The 21,263-nt window shown below is 39.1% G+C and overlaps 1 protein-coding gene across 5 annotated transcripts in view; it reads left to right on the top strand.

Moving 5' to 3' along the window:
* dmtn (dematin actin binding protein) overlaps positions 1-17,230 on the top strand; it is a 39,811-nt gene extending 22,581 nt beyond the window's left edge. For 4 of the 5 annotated variants that reach the window (XM_017719482.2, XM_017719483.2, XM_017719481.2 and 1 more), the window contains exons 3-16: positions 367-429; positions 601-756; positions 3,432-3,476; positions 5,791-5,923; positions 9,271-9,315; positions 9,460-9,606; positions 10,602-10,711; positions 11,078-11,183; positions 11,516-11,574; positions 11,672-11,720; positions 12,304-12,311; positions 13,673-13,738; positions 15,212-15,292; positions 16,928-17,230. In XM_017719482.2, the coding sequence (XP_017574971.1) occupies positions 367-429; positions 601-756; positions 3,432-3,476; positions 5,791-5,923; positions 9,271-9,315; positions 9,460-9,606; positions 10,602-10,711; positions 11,078-11,183; positions 11,516-11,574; positions 11,672-11,720; positions 12,304-12,311; positions 13,673-13,738; positions 15,212-15,292; positions 16,928-17,041 (1,182 nt within the window). In that variant the 3' untranslated portion in view covers positions 17,042-17,230. The remainder of the gene's footprint in view (positions 1-366; positions 430-600; positions 757-3,431; positions 3,477-5,790; positions 5,924-9,270; positions 9,316-9,459; positions 9,607-10,601; positions 10,712-11,077; positions 11,184-11,515; positions 11,575-11,671; positions 11,721-12,303; positions 12,312-13,672; positions 13,739-15,211; positions 15,293-16,927) is intronic. The other variant, XM_037547425.1, reaches the window with a different exon arrangement.
* The last annotated feature ends 4,033 nt before the right edge of the window (positions 17,231-21,263 follow it).

Genomic DNA, 21,263 nt, shown 5'->3' with positions numbered 1-21,263 from the left:
CTAAACAGTAATTATATATTAAAATATGTTCTCTAAAGAGAATGTGTTAACTTCTAACATAAAAATCAATACTATATAAGGATTAATATGACATTTAAAGTATTTATAAGTTGTTATATGTTTATGTGTGTGTATATGAATGTATATAAATGAATGTACACACACGTGTGTGTGTGTGTGTGTGTGTGTGTGTATAATACAAACTACGCACTCCTTTCTCTCACTGAGGCAGAGGGGGCGTGTTCAGTATGTCCAATTTGATGATTTGTCATCAGATATAGATCTCACTTATTTAAACCGCTCTACACAGCTTGTGCTGTAAGAATGACCTTTGACATTTCTCTATGACCTTTCTCCCTGCGGCAGGCAGGAACGGCTCCATCGTCGCGGGGTCCCAGTGCTCCTGGATCTCCAGCAACTTCTATAGTGGTGGGCCATCACCAACATATCATACGGCAGTGCAGTCAGAACTATACTATACTCCGTTTTTAAACTGAATTTAAAAACACCAGCTGCTCTTTACCCAGTGTGAAATAGGGGCTGCACAACTTCCACACGCTCTCTGAAAGCTTCACCACCTGGCTGTTTCTCTCCCCGCAGGCCAGGATGGACAATCAGGTGATTGGTTATAAGGACCTGGCAGCCATTCCTAAAGATAAGGCCATTCTGGAGGTGGAACGACCCGACCTGATGGTGTACGAACCGCATTTCAACATTTCGGCTCTGGACCGCGCCGGCCTGTCCTACAGCAGAGAGGTCAGAACTTACACTGTTCACAGATCACAGATCCAGCTGTGCTCAGGGATGCAGGAACTTGTTTTAAGTTGGAGGTGCTGAAATGTTAAGCTCTGTATATGTTACTGAAATGATGATGTCATTCAAAATTATTTTCATTTTTTTCAATTTGAATATATTTCATGCTTTACATCAAACAGAGTGTGTCATATTGCACGAGGCGAGAGACCACATACATATAACTGACACATCAGAGCGCTGACGCACTTCCTCGGTTTCTCTGTGTTATTAATGTTTTTAGCAGTTGCAGTCCTGAAAAGAAGGGGTGCATCAGCCCCTCAGCACCCCAAATCTGTACAGAATGCAAAATCAAATGTAAATGTTATATTATGTAATTAGCCATGTAATTCTGTCATTTTTATTAATTATGCATATATAAAGGAAATGTATGCTCAAAAGTTTGGAATCAGTGTTTTGATTAAATGAAATGATTGACTAAACAATTTCACATGTTTTGAGTAATCAGAATGAAGCTGGAAAGAGGAATGTAGAAATGTTGCTGTGTCCAGAATGATGAGCAGAGCTGTAGAAGACTCTAAAGTGACTGAGAAATTTGTAGAACATCAAGAATTAAGTTATAATAAAATTGATATCCAGAATGCCTTGTATTTCATAAGTAAATGTCAAATATTAATGCAGATAATGTAACGGGGAGCGAGGAGGCCGACGCATATGCAGAGATAAGAGATGTTTATTTTTAGGCAAATCCAAAATCAGATTCAAGACAGTCCAGGGTCATAGAGCCAACACGGATTGATCGGGAGGTAGACATGACAGACACCAGAATTCAACAGAACAAGCAGAACAGTACAAACAGAACAAACAACAGTACATAGACCTGTACAAAGACCAGCAAACACAAGGGGCAAACACAGGGCTTAAATACAACAGGGTAAACGAGGGACAGGTGGAAACAATCGGGGCGGAGTAACCAAAACAAGGGGCCGGACTAGGAAACCAAAACAAATGCACATGGATGAAAAAATAAACAAAAAGCACATGGACAGGACTGGGAGGGGCCAATCATGACAGATAACTTGAAAAAAGTTTTATTAAAGTAGTCAATTACAGTAGATAATTAACATTCTTGTTCACAGAACCCTTGAATAAAACATAAATAGTAAATAAAGTGGTTCTAAACTTTTGAATACTACTGTGCTCTTAAATCCCAATAAATTTAGACTTCAGTGTGTTGAAGGGAAATTCCACTGATTGTCCTAAATGTTCTGCATAATTAAATAACTGAGATGTAAACAAAATTGTAAACGAAGAACTTGCTTGAGATTTCTTTACAATGGTGGTGATAGAAACCAGGGGTCGCCATGACTACAACACATATATAGACATTTTATTTATCATCCAAAACCACCAGTGTATCTACACATGTCTTCTGAGTTTTATATAGAATGTTGATGATGGGATAATTGACCTAAATGCAGTTTAAAAAGTACGCAGTTAGAGGGAATATCGTAAAACAATGTCTCAGTGACAGAAGAAGGAAAAAATATTAGTAACTTGCAACTCATGTTGATGTAACAAGATTTTTTTTCTGTAAAAGGAAACTGCAGCTTTCAAGTGATGTAAAAAATATTCTAAAAAACAGTTTTTTTGCGATGTAATGCAGAAGTTCTGAAAAATTGTTGGAATTTCCCTTAAGCTGATGAAAATCTATCTGTGCATGTGAGCAATGGTCAGAAAAATGGATCAGCATGTGAAATTTGTGCTTTCTGTGACCTACCATCTTTCCTGGCAGTAGCCATGTGTAGTTGTGGGCTAATTATCCGTTAATAATTCAATTAGTAGTTCAGAAGAGAATGTGTCCATGGAAACACCTCAGTCTGAATAGACTAGTCTGATTGAGGCCACTCCAGGGTTTGAGGTCATTCTCTCTGGATTTGTGCATCTCTTCTTAAACTCTCCTTTAAAGGCTCTTCCTATAACCTGATACTCACATGTTTCATATCAAAATTCTCCGGTATCTTCATCATTACTTTCCAAAAAACACAGCAGCAACTTCAGCAGCTGTCAACTCTCCACACACCATTTCACTTGTGTCTCCAATGTGGACTGATTAAGGAATGAAGGGTTTTCTGGGGTGATGGTCAGTCCTTGGTGATTTCCTGAATTTCCATTGGTCAGTTTCACATAGAATGTAGATGGACACAGTTCCACCTTGGTGAGGAGCAGATGGCATGCATCTCAGCCCCTCTTCATGTTTGATCTTGTGATAAGATGAAATGGAAAGGGTGACTTTATGGATTCAGGAAATGTTTGAACTGTATTTCTGTGCTGGATCATCACAAAGATACAGAAACAGATATAGAAACAGATCATATGACAGATGGGTGCGTTATTAGACCCCAGAAGGTTAATAAGTATATTTCCCTGCCATCATTTAAAGCAATAAATTACATGAGCTCCAACTGAAAACTGAACACTAGTTTAACGCACTAGTTTAATCTCACTGCTGCTCGCCTCACTCTGACTCATGTAATGCTGGTTGTCATGGTAACATCTACACTAAGTGGTACATACAGTTCAGTTCTGTTTCATCAGTGGAATAATCAGAGTAACTCTCTCTCTCTCTCTCTCCCTCTCTCTCTCTCTCTCTCTCTCTCTCTCTCTCTCTCCTCCAGAGATCAATGTCTCCTCACTCTATCTCGCCCCCTCCATCACCCGAGGTGAGACAGCTGTTCTACTGTTTACCTGTAAAAACCTTCTCATGTAATAATTGAGGTTCCTGAATGGGTTCTGGCTTCGACATAACATTCTGGGAATAATGTTTAAGTTGGCTTAGAACTGTTACAGTATGTGGAGGTTCTTTAAACATTGTAAAGGTTCTTCACATTCACCCATTACATTTATAGACGTTGTTCTTCAAAGAACCATCTATTGAAAGGTTTGCAAGGGAATCTAAAGTGGTTCCTCTGTGGCAGATGGCTTCAAATCCAGAGTCCAGTCCTGGATTTTGTATTAACAGTGGGTATAACACAGGTCATTCCAATTAGTTGCATCAGCAGTTCAGTGATCCCAGACTGGGAACTGGATTTAAGGTCTGGAATCGTACACGTCTATTTTCACTCCAAAGTTCTCATTATTCGCATCTCAGAGTAATGAGCTGGTCTGATGTGTTAGGCTTCCATGTCTTGGTAAATACAGTGATGTGGCTAACAGGGTCTGTTAAAACAGTAAAATCAGCCAAGACACGTTTGGTGCCTGAAGTTTCTTTAGGTTTAGTGCTGAAGCTATGAGACTAATGTAGCTAACAAGTAATGGAAACATACCCCACCAGTTAGCATTAGTGTCCAAAACTGCACCCTATTCACTATATAGTGCATTATTTTGGAGTTCTGCCATTTTATAGTTGTGTCCAAAAAAACGTTCCTGAGGCGAGCTGTGATAGCTCAGAAGCGTTTGCTAGAGGGAAGATGGAAGAACAGGTGGGTGGGTGGCATCCAAAATGATGTAAAAGGTCTAGGACTAAAACTAATCCACTTCATTTGAGGTAAGGTTGTATTTTTGTTTCATTACCAAACTATCACTGCAACAGATTGTTGTTCCTAATCTGACTCTAGTTCTATTTGAGGATGTATCAGGCCTTTGGAGAATGTTCAGTCTGGCCTTTAACAGCGTCCTGCATGTCTTTCAGACACTGAAGTAAATTACATTCACTTCAGAAAAGCTTTTTACCCTCAGCTGCCAACTGGAGCTTTTACAGTGGGCCATAAATCCACAGTCACACTGACACAGCCAGAGCTCCACCAGCCTGCTGAGTAATGTTAGCATGACTGACTTACATACTCAACAGAAATGAACAATTTTCTGGACAGATTACAAAGGGCAAGATCTGCCCAGCAACCAAGATGCTTTTTGGTCACATTTGGGCCAATACTCTATTTTATGAAATCTAATTGCATAAAAATAATTGATTATACTGATTATAAAAGTGAATTAATATAAACAGTATGTGCAATGAATGAGGTGACCATGCAAAAAAAAGCCCAGTAAAGTGAGGCAGTGGTATGAAGCCGTGCAGCTGAAAGGGGTCTGCTGAGGGAACTTAGCTGACGGTGTAACTTAGATTACCACCTCAGTACTAAACATACTGTGTTTTCATGGTGATAATCCATTTTTTTATATTTGTTTAAGTGTTAAATATGATGTTTCAATGTGCTAAAATGCATTTTAACTGGCCAAGAAAGTTTTCCCCTCACGGTTCACATTGACATCTCTGGGTTTCCCCACCTGCCATTTCCACATCGTGTCAGGGGTCGGTCACTATTTGCGCAGTTTTGATGTCCAAACCCAGTTTAGATGGTCTTGCCAACCGATTTGATGGGGAAAAAAGGGTATACGACAGATGTCAAGAAAGTGTTTTTAATACACAAACAGGAAAAGTTGCAAGTGTATGGAATACTGTGCTCTTAGGTTTTATATATATATATGAACATAGCTATAAGCATTAGTAGCCATCCTGAATTTTGTCCGTATTTGTGTAACAGTGTGTCATTTGTCATTTGTTGTGTCATTTGTTTAGGAAATGTGCTCACAAAGAAAATGACATCCTATCAAATGAGAACATCTGAAAACTAGTGATTGTATTTTATATTTCTCATTATGAGATTGTTGTAGGAGTATTATAAAATTATTCAACCCTTTTCTTGACATTTTAAGTCATTTCATTTAGTGAAAGTGTCTTATGCCATTGGTGGGTTATTGTGCTTTCTTGGAAAAATAATGCAGGTAATTTTGCTTGTTTTAAAAAAATGATGCTTGAAACAAGTAAAATGTTTGTTCAGTAATTTTAATTAGATAAAATTGTTTAAAATTTTTATAAATAAGGTGAATAATCATATAATACACTTAAAACAATCTCATAAAGAGTATCAAAAATAATGACTAGATATAAGATGTTCTCACTCACTAGGATATAATTTTTGTGTATCGTTTGTTGCATTTTTGCATTTTTTGCATCCTTTTTCTGTTCTTGGTCAGATTTTTGCTAACAGAGAGCAGAAGGCATGGTCTGAGCAGAGTTCTCCTGGAGGGTCCGCCATGGGCTCTACAGTGCAGCTCCGCAAAATCAGCACCTCCTCCAAAGGGCCCCTGCAGCACTTCCACAGGCCAGGTACGACCCCTAGCCCAAGGGTAAAACTGGAATTTGGAAGCTGGTGGAATTCTGAGAATTTCTCATACTGACAAAGATTAAATTAAACAGAGCTTAGGGCAGGCTTGTCACACTGGGGACCTTCTGGCCAAAAGTGCTGTGGACATCAGCGTTTACCCTCATCTAACACTTCAGTTCATGAAGGCCTGACTATTCAGCTGATGAGCTGAATCAGGTGTGTTTAATGAGGCAGCGTGCTGAAGTCTGCAGTGTTTTGTCCCGCACAGACTGGAGCCTGACACATGTGGGGTGGAGCCAATCAAGGATGTTAGCAAGCTAATCACCAAACCGAAAGATCCTACAAACTACAATATGGACATACCAAGCCAGTGGGTTTGCTCCATTTACGCTCCCGTGCAATAAAATGGGCCAGGCTCAGAACAATAATGGCTCTCTGCTGCTGCTGTTCTCTCTGCCATTTGTACTGACACAGTAAAGAAGCAGCAGGTAAACATATTTAAGTGAGGGTCATTGGTTTAAAAATGTGATCAGTGTGGTATTTCCTAGAGTTTGAGCAGACATAAACTTGATTGTGCTCATGCCTTAAACTCAGCTCATTAAAAAACTTCGCTCCACACATCAGAGACTCATGAGACGTGCTCTTAGTTTTTATTGGTTTCTGCAGGAATCAGTTCATGTTAAGTCATTTATCAGAGTCGGGTTTACAAAAGTCAAACTCTGGAAAAAAAATCCCTCTGGCAGCTGGTTGAAAAATCTGACTGGTCTGAAACGCAGTTGGGAAGCAAAAAATCTGAGTATGTGCCCCTTACATAGTACAACCCCAATTCCAATGAAGTTGGGACGTTGTGTACAACATAAATAAAAACAGAATACGATGATTTGCAAATCCTTTTCAACCTTTATTCAATTGAATACACTACAAAGACAGGATATTTAATGTTCAAACGGATAAACTTTATTGTTTTTTGCAAATATTCACTCATTTTGAATTTGATGCCTGCAACACATTCCAAAGAAGTTGGGACAGGGGCATGTTTACCACTGTGTTACATCACCTTTCCTTTGAATAACACTCAATAAGCATTTGGGAACTGAGGACACTAAATGTTGAAGCTTTGTAGGTGGAATTCTTTCCCATTCTTGCTTGATGTACAACTTGTTGTTCAACAGTCCGGGGTCCCCTCTGTCGTATTTTGTGCTTCATAATGTGCCACACATTTTCAATGGGAGACAGGTCTGAACTGCAGGCAGGCCAGTCTAGTACCTGCACTCTTTTACTACGAAGCCACGCTGTTGTAACACGTACAGAATGTGGCTTGGCATTGTCTTGCTGAAATAAGCAGGACGTCCCTGAAAAAGACGTTGCTTGGATGGCAGCATATGTTGCTCCAAAACCTGTATGTACCTTTCAGCATTAATGGTGCCTTCACAGATGTGCAAGTTACCCATGCCATGGGCACTAACACACCCCCACACCATCAGAGATGCTGGCTTTTGAACTTTGCGCTGATAACAAGCCAGACAGTCCTTTTCCTCTTTGGCCCGGAGGACATGACGTCCATGATTTCCAAAAACAATCTGAAATGTGGACTCGTCAGACCACAGGACCCTTTTCCACTTTGCGTCAGTCCATCTCAGATGAGCTCGGGCTCAGAGAAGCTGGCGGTGTTTCTGGGTGTTGTTGATATCTGGCTTTCACTTTGCATGGCAGAGTTTTAACTTGCACTTGTAGATGGAGCAGCGAACTGTGTTCCCTGACAGTGGTTTTCTGAAGTGTTCCTGAGCCCATGTGGTAATATCCATTACAGAATGATGTGGGCTTTAAATACGGTGCCGCCTGAGGGATCGAAGGTCACGGGCATTCATTGTTGGTTTTCTGTCTTGCCGCTTATTTGCAGAGATTTCTCCAGATTCTCTGAATCTTTTGATGATATTATGGACTGTAGATGATGAAATCCCTAAATTCCTTGCAGTTGCACATTGAGAAACGTTGTTCTTAAACTGTTGGACAATTTGCTCACGCAGTTGTTCACAAAGTGGTGAACCTCGCCCCATCCTCGCTTGTGAACGACTGAGCCTTTTAGTGATGCTTCCTTTATACCCAATCAATTCACCTGTGGAATGTTGTTTGAGCATTCCTCAACTTTCCCAGTCTTTTGTTGCCCCTGTCCCAACTTCTTTGGAACGTGTTGCAGGCATCAAATTCAAAATGAGTGAATATTTGCAAAAAACAATAAAGTTTATTCGTTTGAACATTAAATATCTTGTCTTTGTAGTGTATTCAATTGAATATAGGTTGAAAAGGATTTGCAAACCATCGTATTCTGTTTTTATTTATGTTTTACACAACGTCCCATTTCACTGGAATTGGGGTTGTACTTGACTCTGTATCCAAATGTCGACTCCAACTGACACAATAAACTGCAGACTAAAGCCAGCCTGCACAGACTCAGCCAGACTGAGAATCAGGGCTAAAATCAGGGTAAAAGTCATCTAGTGTAACCCTGGCTTAACCTCTGATTATGTGTGGACATTGATTTGGATGATCCAACCAACCGCAAAGCTGGACTGAGGGCAGTGCCAGAGAAATAAAATCAATAAACCTCCAGCTAACCTGCCTAACCAGGTCTACTCCTCACCAAAATACAGCAGGTGGCACTCACCCCTTACCTGATCATTCATAGGCCCACCCAAACTTGCCTGTCCATACATTGTGCTGAAGAAAGAGAAGTGAGAGATAGTGAGAGAGTGAGAGAGAGAGAGAGAGAGAGGGAGCAACAAAGCTTCATAGCTACATCGAGTCTGTCAGGTAGCACAGCTTAACAATACTGCTGGTGCCCCAAAAGTCTCAGGCACATTAGAATCTCCTCCACACGACACCTCTCAAGTGGGTCCTTGCCCACCCCTCAGCAGACAGCAACGACTCGTTCATCCATTGCACACCTGGATAGTAGTTTGGTGGAGTGAAAGGAGAGAGAGAAGAAAAAGAGAAAAAACAAAACATACTTGCATCGTAGGCACGTAATGTGGATGTAAGGGAGGGAGTATAGAGGAGACAGTTGATGTGGAGAGACTGTTACAGTGAAAGTTAGATATTGCTTCTGTTGGAACAAAACCTCATATTTTCTTGTAATTTTACTGTTTTTGACCTAATGCCTGTTTTCCTTTGCATTGTATATAAATTACATTAAAAATAAAGTATGTTTTTCCTTCCCCTGTAAAGTTACCATTTTGGAGATGCAAGAGTTTTTTTCCAACAGCAGTGATATACAGGCTGCCTGCACAGTGCAATGTAAGGGTTTAAAGACCAAGCTGTAATATTCTTGTTGTGTTTCCTTTTGTTTCAGATAACGGAACCAACATCTACAAAAAGCCTCCCATTTACAAGCATGGTATCCATTCTGATCTCTTTCATCCTTATCTGGAAATCTACAGATGACGTGATATTTTGATTATCTGTTAGATCAGATTAGATTAGATCATCCTGAGAGAAGCAGGTGATGTGTTTCATCATGAACCCCTTTCTGCCTCCACAGAGGGATCGGCAGCAGCCCATATTAAACACAAAGAGGACGTCATCATTGTATCCTCCAAATTCCCAGCAGCCCAACCTCCAGACCCTAGCCAACCGTCGAAGATAGAGACTGAATACTGGCCCTGTCCACCCTCTCTGGCAAGCATGGGTAAGCTAGCATTAGCCAGTACTGCTCACATACACTCCACTGACCATACAGCTTGTAGTCCATCTGTTTCTCTGCGTACTTTGTTGCTCTGTTCTGTAATGGTCAGGACCCCCACAGAACCCCCATAGAGCAGGTATTATTTGGGTGGTGAGTCGTTCTCAGCAGTGTAATTACACTGATGTGGTGGTGTAATAGTGTGTGTTGCACTGGTGCAAGTGGATTAGACACATCTTTAAACACCTCAGTGTTGCTGCTGGACTGAGAACCAAAAACATCCAGCCAACAGTGTCCTGTGACACCAATGAAGGGACGACTGACACAAACCGCGCAGCAGATGAGCTATTGTCTCTTCACAGCTACAAGGTGGACCAAAAAAGGTAGGAGTGCCTAACAGAGTGGACAGTGAGTTGGAACAGTGTTTACAACTCCAGCAGCACTGCTGTGTCTGATCCACTCATACCAGTGCAACACACACTAAAGTCAGTGTCACCGCAGTGCTGAGAATGACCCACTACCCAAATAATACCTGCTCTGTGGGGGTCCCATGGGGCCTAGACCATTGAAGAACAATTTTGTTGTTTTTATTTTTGTTTCTACATGATTTAAAAGTGGTAGGTGCCTTTTAAGTTGTGCGAAAATTTCAGCTGGCCCAACAGAAATAGACTAAAATTTCAAAAATGTTGTTCCATAAGCTTGCATTGAAAGTTAATTCCTTCTACTTTAAATTTATGTTTATTTAGAATCACTGCAAAAATGTGTTTCAGCAAGTGAAAACACCTTCAATTTGGTCTATATACCTAATATCTCTCATTATGAGATTGTTACGTGTTATAATTTTAGCTGTTTAAATTGTCTTATTCCATTCGATGATGGAACTTTTAATAAGTGCTTAAAATACTTGTTTCAATCCATCATAACTGTATGAAAGATTGCATTAAACCAACATACTGTGATCCAGACTGTGATCTAAGGAGTCTGCCTGTGTTTCACTGTAGAGATTGAATGGAGGAGGAAGGCGGTGGAGCAGGGCAAAGCTTTAGAGGACGATGAGTTTGAGGACCTGACTGAGGATGCCAAGAAACTACAAGAACAGGAACTTAATAAGGTCAGGGAAGAACCTTCACCTACAGCACTGTAACCATCATTGTATTTATTTATTACTACAAATTTACATGTATTAGCTTTTTCTGCAGATGGCAGTTCAGCCCCATCCACTCAGGCTGAAGTTAGAAGGATTGTTTGACAAAAAAGGGTTCTGCTATCGTTACAAGCAGAACCCCTTTTGGTGCTGTATAGAACCATACACAACACATTCTACATCAGTCTGAAGAACCAATTCACCATGCAAAGAACCATTACAGCATGAAGAGGATTTGTTGAATATCCATGGTTCTATATAGAACCATTGTCTTTACTTTAAAGAACCTTTAATTTAAAGAACTTTTTAAGAGTGTTTTGGTTTCTCTTTCAGATCCAGTCCAACTTGGGCAAACTGATCCTGAAGGAGGAAATTGAGAAGTCAGTGCACTTCCGGAGGAAAACGCGCTCTCTGCCGGACAGGACACACATGCACTTGGGTGAGTGATGGTCTAATGATGTTGTTTTGGTTTGTACTCTCTGTTCTTCCCATCACTGATAAGAAAAACATTGTGTTCACCAGTCACTGATGACCCCTAGTGGTTAGAAAGTGCTGAGCATTATTATGCTTTGAAGTGTCATAAAAATTAGGGACATTCTGTCAGTAAAACTCTTAACTTTAATCGGGTTTGTATTTAATTTGGCCCAATAAGGATTTCTTACATAGAGACATTCAGAGGGCACAGCACTACTTTCTATTCACCCCACACTGTGAGCAGGGTGGTAAGTAATCTGGTATAAAGGGTAATCTATTTTTTCCCTCTTTCTGCAGGTTCTGGTGCATCCAAGTCTGCCTCTTTACCTCCTTGCAGCCGCTCAGGACTAACCCGGGTACACACCTCCTTCCTCAAAGATTAACACTACCGTGCCAAAATTCCTTTTTAAAGGCCCTTAAAGAGTGTTTTCTTGTCTATTGTCCTGCTTGTAGCTGCAGTCAGCTGACTTCACCTCTTCAGACAGCGACAAAGTCAGAACAGGTACATCAAAAAGAAGTCAGACCACTTTATTAGAAACACCTCTCTTGTACTTCCACTCACTGGCCACTTTTTTAAAAACACGTACCTTGTGCTTAAACTAACTGGCCGCTCTATTAGAAACACCTGCTGTGTACCTCCACTCACTGACCACTTTATAAGAAATACCTATCTTGTGCTTCTTCTCAGTGGCCATTTTAGTAGAAACGCCTATCATGTGCTTCCACTCACTGATCACTTTATTAGAAACACCTCTCTTGTACTTCCTCTCACTGGCCACTTTATTAGAAACACCTCTCTTGTACTTCATCTCACTGGCCACTTTATTAGAAACCTGCCTTGTACTTCCTCTCACTGGCCACTTTATTAGAAACACCTCTCTTGTACTTCCAACCACTGACCACTTTATTAGACATGCTTACCTCCTAACTATACTGATTGGCCAATTAATAAGGTCACTTTACTGGTCCACTATACTGGTTCACCTAATAAACTGGTAACTCAGTAACTGTATTCTCTGATCCCATCGGTCTAATTTGTTCATTATTAACTCTATATGTCTTCATTTTGTGTCTGTATTCTCCAGGCGTGCAGGTAAGCACATTTTCTACAGTAAATCACGCATGACTACTAACTATTAGCAGGTCTTTGCTTATATTAATAGGCAATCATACTTTTCGTGCTTTTTCTTTTCATTAATTTATCTGTTCCTTGCTACTAATGTATTTTTGACCTGCCCTGAAGAGTTTAGCCTGCACACCCCTTTTTTCATTCTGCAGAGCTCATTTGATTTTGAATCCTTGCAATTAGAGTGTGACATTTGGACAGAATCCATGGAAAAAAAAATGAAAACAGACTGCTGCTGCTCCCCCCACCCAAATTGGTCTGGACATGCCATTTTACCCCCTCAGAAATGCTGTAACATTTACTTACCCAAGATGCAGGACCAAAAAAGTGAGCTAACCTGAGTTAAGTCAACTCCAGTGCCCACAATTTAAGATAACTCTGTAAAAGTTATTTATCATTATAAGTTCACCTGACCTTTTTACAGAGAGGGAGCTGCGTCAAAACCTGCATGATGTCGTTTATCAGGATAGTGATGTCAGTACATCGTATAGTGCAGTACAGTACGCCATAGAACAGTAGAGTACAGCATAGAACAGTGCTGAATAGTGCAGTTCAGAACTGTACAGTACAGGGTAGTACAGAATACTACAGCACAGCATAGAACAATACAGTGCAGAACAGCACTGAACAGTGCAGTACCATGTAGTACAATATGGTGCTGTACAGAACAATACAGTGTAGTATAGAACAGTGCTGAACAGTGCAGTATAGAACAGTGCTGAGCAGTACAGTGTGGTACAGGGTGGTACACTGCAGTACAGTACAGAACAGTACCAATGATTATAGTACAATGCAGTACAGATCAGAACAATGCAGTGTAGAACAGTGCAGTACAGTGTAATACAGTAAATTACAGACCAGTACAGTGCAGCATAGAACAGTACAGTGCAGTATAGAATAATACAGTGCAGTATACAACAGTGCAGTACAGTGTAGTACACTAAAGTACAGTACAGTGTAGTACAGAAAAGTACATAATGGTACAGTTTGGTATAGTACAGTGCAGTGTAGCACAAAACAGTACTGAGTGGTTCTGTGCAGTACAGTACAAAACAGTGCCATAGAATACCGTACAGCACAGCACAGAACAACACAGTACCATAGAGTACAGAGCAGAACTGTGCAGGAGTTCTTTTTTCTCTCATGTCATGCTCTATTTGCAAAGCCTACAGTTGTGATAATGAGGCTGAGAGCCTTCATTATTGTGAGATCCTCTCTCGTGACGAAGGCTTTAATGCTGAAGCCCGACACTGTGGATGCGTGTGTTCTGTGTGTGTGTGTTCATGCTGCTCTTCTGTGTGTTGGGCTCCGTTCTCGGCCACGTGTAGAACGGAGATGCTCAGAGAGGGCGAATGGACAGAGGAAACTCACTGCCCAGCATTCTGGAGCAGAAGGTGAGAGTGTTAGAAAAGCTCCTCCAAAGTTTGCCTGTTTCTCCTCCTCCTGAACCCTCCAGCCTCATACTCACCCACATCCCATAATGCCTCCAAACCTATCATGTACTGAATGCCATGTTCAGTATGCCTTTCTCTGGAAATGATGTGTCTGAAAACTTTGGAGGTGGCCAGTTCAGCACATTCACTGTTTTAGCTGAAGTAACAGGTTCCTTTTAGTTACTGGCCACAAAATGCATATAGATGTTGAAATGGGACAAAATTCAATTTACTTACATTTATGTAACACTTTAGAGGACTCTAATTTAAATTGGAAATGTGAAAGTGACATCTTGGCCTGTGTTATTCTCATTTGTGCCCAGATTTTCCTTTTAATTTTCAACACATTGTATTACACTCTTAAAAATAAAAGAAATTTCTTAAATTGAGGAACCTTTTTGAAGTTAAAAGAACCTTGACATAATGTAGAGGTTATATTCAAACTAAAGGCATGTACTACAACCTCCATGACAGCAAAGAACCATTTGGGAAGCTTTATCTTTCACTTCTTTTCCTAAAATATATGAAACTTAATTTTGTTTTTCTAGGATTTAATCCCAATAAAAACACAATAAAATAGGCTACTATGAAAACTGCACCGTGTTAGCCTTTTGAGATTAGGCAGATAAGGGACCTGATGGTTCTTTCGTTAGTAAAGAAAATTGTTCTATATAGAACCGTAAACACTCAAAGAACCCTTTGCATGGTTAAAAGGTTCTTCAGACTGATAGATCAAAAAAAGTTCTTCTGTTGTTCTGATGTCAAGCTTATAACAATTGAAGACCCAATTTTGAAAGCTGTATAGAACCCTGGTTCTATATAGAACCATCTACAGCATATTCTCCATTAATCTGAAGAACGCTTTGATGATGCAAAGAACCTAATGATGCAAAGGGTTCTTTGTGTTCTATATAGAACCATTGCCTTTACCAAAGAACCCTTAAACAACCATAATTTTAGGTGTGTATATCAAGCAGGGTGTTTTGATTTGTAATGTATAAAACAGATGAAAACGAACAAAAATATGAGCTAAATAACAAAGCTAAGTCATAAATGGTGAGAATTCTCAGTGGCTCCACCCCACTGCTCTATTAATTATAATATTTAAGACCACTGTTTATTTGTGTTTAATAATTAATAAATAAGTCATTAAGAACTGAGAGTCATATTTTGATAGTTTCATTAAAACTGAAATCTGCTCAATTTTTGAGAATGAAATAAAATCAGCTGATATTGTTTATCTGAATTTTTACCTCCTTAAACTGGCATCTTGATTGGTGACACAAATCATCCTTTATGTGTGTGTTTTTAAAAAGCTGTATAATGCTTCACTAATCAGTTGCCTGTGGGCTTAAATACTGGTTATCTGATCCTGTAGCCTGTAAATCTGCCAAGTACAGGGTGTACAGATGCTGCCTTTACTTTCTCTTACAGATTTATCCCTATGAAATGCTCATTGTGAACCACAGAGGGCGCTGTAAGCTTCCTCCAGGAGTGGACAGGACCAGACTTGAGGTATCACCAGAGAACTTGTAGAGAGGAGAATTACCACTCTGTAATGTCTTCCGGGTTTCTCAAACACTTGAGTCCAAAATTAATGTGTTAAGCATTTGAGCAAAATCATACTTAATAAATGCATAAACATTTTAATGTAAAGGAATTTACTCATATCCTGAACACAGAATGGCATAACACTGCTGTTACATTTCTAAAAGCTTTTAAGATCAAGTTATAGGAGATTAAAACGGTGCCTCATGTACGTTCATGACGTCAGTGAGCACGAACAGCCAATGAGCTGCTCCACTCACTAACCAATCAGCACTCAGTATCAGTAATGCAAACCAATCAGCAGTCAGTCTCAAATTAAAGTTCTGGGCAAGTGGTTAGAAACCATTTTATCTTTTCATTTTAAGCTGTTTAGCTCCATTAACCCCAGTCATTGGGGACTCAGAGAGCCCTCTGCTGTTATGCAGTCCTGTTTTTGATGTAACAGGGGAAATAGGAAGAGGCCAGGTTTCTCATAAACCAGCTCTGGTATCACTAAACGTTCTCTAAATTCAGTCTTCCTTATGCTGCCCAGCACACAGCTCAAATAAATGACATTAATGATGTTTTAATGATGTTCTGTCAAATAAATGACATTAATGATGTTTTGTTCAGCAATAGCTGACCATTATAAATTCTAATCAGGTTTGTTTAGAGGAAAAAAAGGAAGATACTTTGATGAACAAAGAAGCATGTTTTGAAGATAAACACACAAAGCATCAGCACGTAGGCTGTGTGCAAGACTTTTAACACCCCCCGTGAAATTATCTGTGTTGTTGACTCTGTTACTTTGACATTATAGCCCAAAAGAAGAGCATGTTTACCTTTGTCTAGCCTGTCACTGTACAAAATCCAGGTCTACCCCTCACGTATATTCTTGATGTAAATGTTATATTCTACAGCTGCACATTTTAATGCATAATTCCTCTGTATTTACTCATTTACGATACTGGGGAAAAAATTCTACATAAATTGGGACCTGTGCACCAAAAAAGTAGAAATTTCAATAAAATTTAAATCCTTTAAAGGCTCTTCATATAACATGATATTCATATGTTTCGTATCAAAATACTCCATTATCTTCATCACTACTTTCCAAAACTGCTGCAGCACGTTCAGCAGCTGTAAACTCGCTGCACATCATTTCACGTGTCTCCAATGTGGACTGAATAAAGAATGAAGGGGTTCTGGAATGATGTCAGTCCTTGATGATTTCCTGATTGTTCATTGGTCACACAGAATGTAGACGAACACATGAATCCACTAGTTCCACACAGTGAGAGGCAGATGATGTATATCTCAGCCCCTCTTCATAGCCTCATAACTCCAGGTGTGAATCGCATATGATCTTGCGATAAGACAGATTGGAAAGGGCAACTCTACAGACTCAGGAAATGTTTGAACTGTATTTCTGTGCTGGATTATCACAAAGATTCCAAAACACATATAGAAACATTGAATTTGACACACAGGTGAATTTGTGGACCACAGAGGGTTAATCAAAGCATTAATGATTCCACTCCTCATTTCTGCTGAAAATGAACACAAGCACAATGAAATACGATGATTTGTGAAGTGACTGTTTTGTTTGTGTCTCTCTGTCAGAGGCATCTGTCTCCAGAGGACTTTGAGAGTCTGTTCGGGATGCCCATCACAGAGTTTGACCGGCTGTCGTTGTGGAAACGGAACGAACTGAAGAAGAAAGTCTCACTTTTCTAACACAAACATCACCTCTAATACGGACTCTCGTTATGACCTGCCTGGGAGACTCAATAAACTCAAATCTGTTACTAACACAGCTCCGTTTCAGGATAATCGAACATGACAACCACCAATAATCAGCTTTTAACTCAACACATATCAGCTTGCTTACTTCTCCGTGTACAATAAATCAGAATAGGAAGCTCACCATCCTTCTGTGGTCCATATCCATCTGTTATCAACTCAGTGCAAAGCATAGGGCTCAGAGGTCACTGACCTTCTCCTGACCATCGGCCTCCTGCAGCGTTCAGGTCAGTCTTTAGTCTGATACAGCTCTAGTCCTGCAACCCACCTTAGAGCTTGAAATATTAGTCAGAATATGATGAGATCTATCTGTTCCTGTCGGTTTTGGAAATGAAAAATATATGTACACATATTTGCTCATATTAAATATATATGCAGTGTGTGTGATATATTGCTGCTGTTGGAACAAAACGTATCTCCAAAATGGTAACTTTACAGAAGAAAAAACTCACTTTACTGTTAATGTAAGTAATTTTCATCATGGAATTTACATATAATGTAAAGAGCAAGAGGTAGTTTTAAATTATAAAAATAAATGAAAAATTACAAAATTGGAGATACATGGTTTTGTTCCTACAGCAGGTCTGTTTTCGTACATGCACAGACTTAGTAATCTGAAAGAAATCAGAGTAAGAGTTTACACGAACTAAGAAATCTGATTACTGAGCTAAAATCCAACTGTCTCTATCGGATTTCTAGACCTTACTCTGATCTAAGAAATCAGAGTGTGCTGTTTACATGGTCACTTGAATAATCAGATTCCTGTATAAATCCGATTATGATCAGATTATTGAGCGCATGTCAACACACTCGTTGTTTTCTTCTTGCTAAGGTATTCGGCTGGTTTGTTTCAGATCATTATTTCTTTGCAGGTTTCCAGAATGCCTTTGTGCACTTTATTGATGATCCCATTCACACTTACAAGTAGTTTTACTTCAGTCTTAGCAATGGTTACACTGTCCTAATACTTTAGGCCAGCAAAACATCATATTTACACACTTTTTCCACTACAATGTATTATACAATTAATACAATGTATTAATAAGTGAAAACATCTTAAATCTACTCAACGTATCTAATGCTCATCACTGTAATATTGTGGTAAGAATATTATAAGCTTATTTCTGGACATTTTTACACATTAAAGCAATTTTATCTAAAGAAAGTGGCAGATAATTTGAGTTGCTTAAAGCATCGTTCACAAAACTTTCACTAGATATTATTATTTAAAATAAGCAAACATGTCGAAATAGGTTGTATATTCCTAAAATATTCTTACAACGTTAATACTGGTAGATGTTTTCATTTACAAGATGTAGTTGATCAGCAAAATGTTTTCAAGGCTGTATTCACAGAAAAGATTTGGGTGACCATTGACCTCTATTGTTTGTCAGCTTCATTAGCCTCAAAGCTCCAGCTCTAAACTGAAGAAGCAAAATTTGGACACCAAATGTTTTGGCTGATCGATTATGTCAGGGATGGGAGTGAAATTGGTTTAATTAGATTTTTTGCTGAAGCATACCTTTAATATTTTTCATTCAGAATGCCGAGGTGGATTATATTGCTTTATATGGGCTATTTTTGACTGAGCTCCAGAAGGACTTGAGCTAAGGGGTGCTGGAGAGCATAGACCTATGCAGTTTGAATACAATACAGCTGGAAGCACTGACCTAATACAGTTGATTGCGGTTAATCAGTTTATTGGATAAGGCTTTTTAGACTTTATTAAAACTGAACTCTGCAGGACGGCTGCTCTTCAGGGGCAGGCTTGATGGTCATTGTGTACAATAGTAACGCTTGTATTCCCTCTGAAACAGCTCAATATCAAGCTTACATTCTATATGTAAATATGCTACCAATACATACAGTTGTATAAGGACGCCAATTTACACCGTCTGAAAGCCTGAGTATCGCCTTATTCCTTTTCTATTTGTCTGATTCTCAAAGTGCCCAGTTAAATTTGTAACATAGGCGTATATATATTTACACAAAGTCTTAATTGTGACACCCTTTTAATTGTGTTTTGGTCACTAATGTTGCCATCGTTCCTATTTATTGTCTTCAAAGCAGCTGTGCCACTGTATGAATATATTGTTTATTTATTTATTTCGTAGCCATTTAGGTCACGGCGATGAATTCAGACATTGTTAGTCATAAAAGGAGCTACTGGTTTAGCATAGTTCCCATGCATAGCTAAATATTTGTGTTTTTTATTGATTCATTAAAAAAATTGCATGGATATTATCTAGCACAGTATAAGCTACTGTAACAAGAGGAGCTCCTGCAGTGGGTTCCGGACTGATAGTGTCTGGTTCTGTTTGAGGACTTTGCTTTCATGCAGAGGAAAGAAAATCTCTTTGTCCTCCTGTTGCTGTGTAGAATTTACCTGCAGGGATGCATCATATCAGAGTTATTATTATAACAGCTTATTCACATATTTACACACTTCATATTGCAGCCTGTTCAGCTCTTTTTTGCGTCTGTAGGCCACAGTACTGAAGGGTAACTTCACAAAAAGAAAGATTTCTCATCTACACTCTTTAAATTGGTTCTTCAAGGGCTCCTCAGTAAAAACAGTGGTTCTATGCAGAACCGTGAACACTCCAAGAACCATTTGCTTGCTTAAATGGTTCTTTGCATGGTGACATTGTTCGAAATGTTTTATACATGATTCTTAAAAGAGCCTTTTTAAAAGTGGTTCTAAATAGCACCAGAAAGGGTGGGCGGGGCTAAACTGCTGTTATATGTAAACGTGTCAGTAATTCTTGTAATTATGGAATTATTATGTTGATTATGTCGACTGTCATGTTGGCTAATCAATAAATCAAAAGCCAAACTTGAAAAAAACATTGGTTCTATATAGCATCGCAAAAAAAGGGTCCTGCTACTGTGACGATCAAGCTTGAAACAATAGCAGAACCCTTTTCAGTGCTATATAGAACGCTTTTTAATAAGATTCTGTGTATAACCATATACAACACATTCTACATTAATCTGAAGAACCATTTCACCGTGCAAAGAACCCTTTAATCATGCAAAGAACCCTTGAAGAACCATCAAGAGTGTAGCAAGTCAACATAAAGTAAAAGTCAGGACTGTGCAGTAGGGGTTGGAGAAGAAAAATCGATACATTATCACGATACTTGGAGTAAAAAAGTAGTACTGATACATAAGCAAGGGTATTAATTGAATTCTCATCATTTTTTAATGTATTATTTTAGTGCATTAGACCAGTTGGCCATGGCAGCATTCATCGCTGTTGGCTGTTAGATTTCTTTTTAGTTTCTTTAAATTGCAAAACTTTGTTACAACGTGCAAATATTTAACCAAATAATTTTAAGAATGAGAAATATTATTGTTGTGACAATTATTTGCAAAAACAAAACATTATACTTAGGTCAATCTTGCTGACCAGCTTGGCAGAATGCATGACTGAAGTGACGGACATAGCTGGCTTGCTATGTTTATATTTTCAGTCTGAAACATTTTTTTAGATCATATATAATTCATCCAACATGGATAAATGGTTACAAACAGAAGATTTTTGGAAATTTTATGGTGCTTATTATTGTTGCATGATTGTACATTCAATAGGCCACAATATGTTATATTTGCTATCATTTGGGTTGCTTAAATCTTACTGTGAGACATGGAAGCTTTTTGGGCCAATTGCAAAAGTTTTATCCTACATTCAACTAATAGGATACCAACATGATTTGTATTCTGACGTCAAAGTATCTGATAAATATGTAAAAAAGAAGATAAACGAGGGAAAAAACCCACTTCTGAAATAGGGCTAATTGCTGCTAATGCCCCTGTGGGACCATCTTTTAGTTAAGAGTTCTGACATAAAACTGCCACCACTGTTTTACACTCCCCAGCCTAAAATTGCTTAGGCTACAACTCATATTCACAGTCAGGGACATATCTAGAACCTGCAGAAGGACCAGAGTGATGTTTTTAGGTACAAAATTAGTCCCATTGTAAATTAAACCTTAAATAGTTTATTCCTCTGTCACTTCCTAATTATGTTGGTAGTTAATCCAGTGTGTAAGGCCTTGAGTGCAGCTCCTGAAGTCCTAACCAATGGGAGAGCTCGCACAGCTATATCTGCCTAGATACCACAGAATGAGCCATCCTGATTGGATCATTTTCT

This window comes from Pygocentrus nattereri, chromosome 18 (assembly GCF_015220715.1).
Source record: "Pygocentrus nattereri isolate fPygNat1 chromosome 18, fPygNat1.pri, whole genome shotgun sequence".
Taxonomy (NCBI): Eukaryota; Metazoa; Chordata; class Actinopteri; order Characiformes; family Serrasalmidae; genus Pygocentrus; species Pygocentrus nattereri.
The sequence above is the reverse complement of the archived record's forward strand: the minus strand, read 5'-3'. Positions and strand labels throughout refer to the sequence as shown.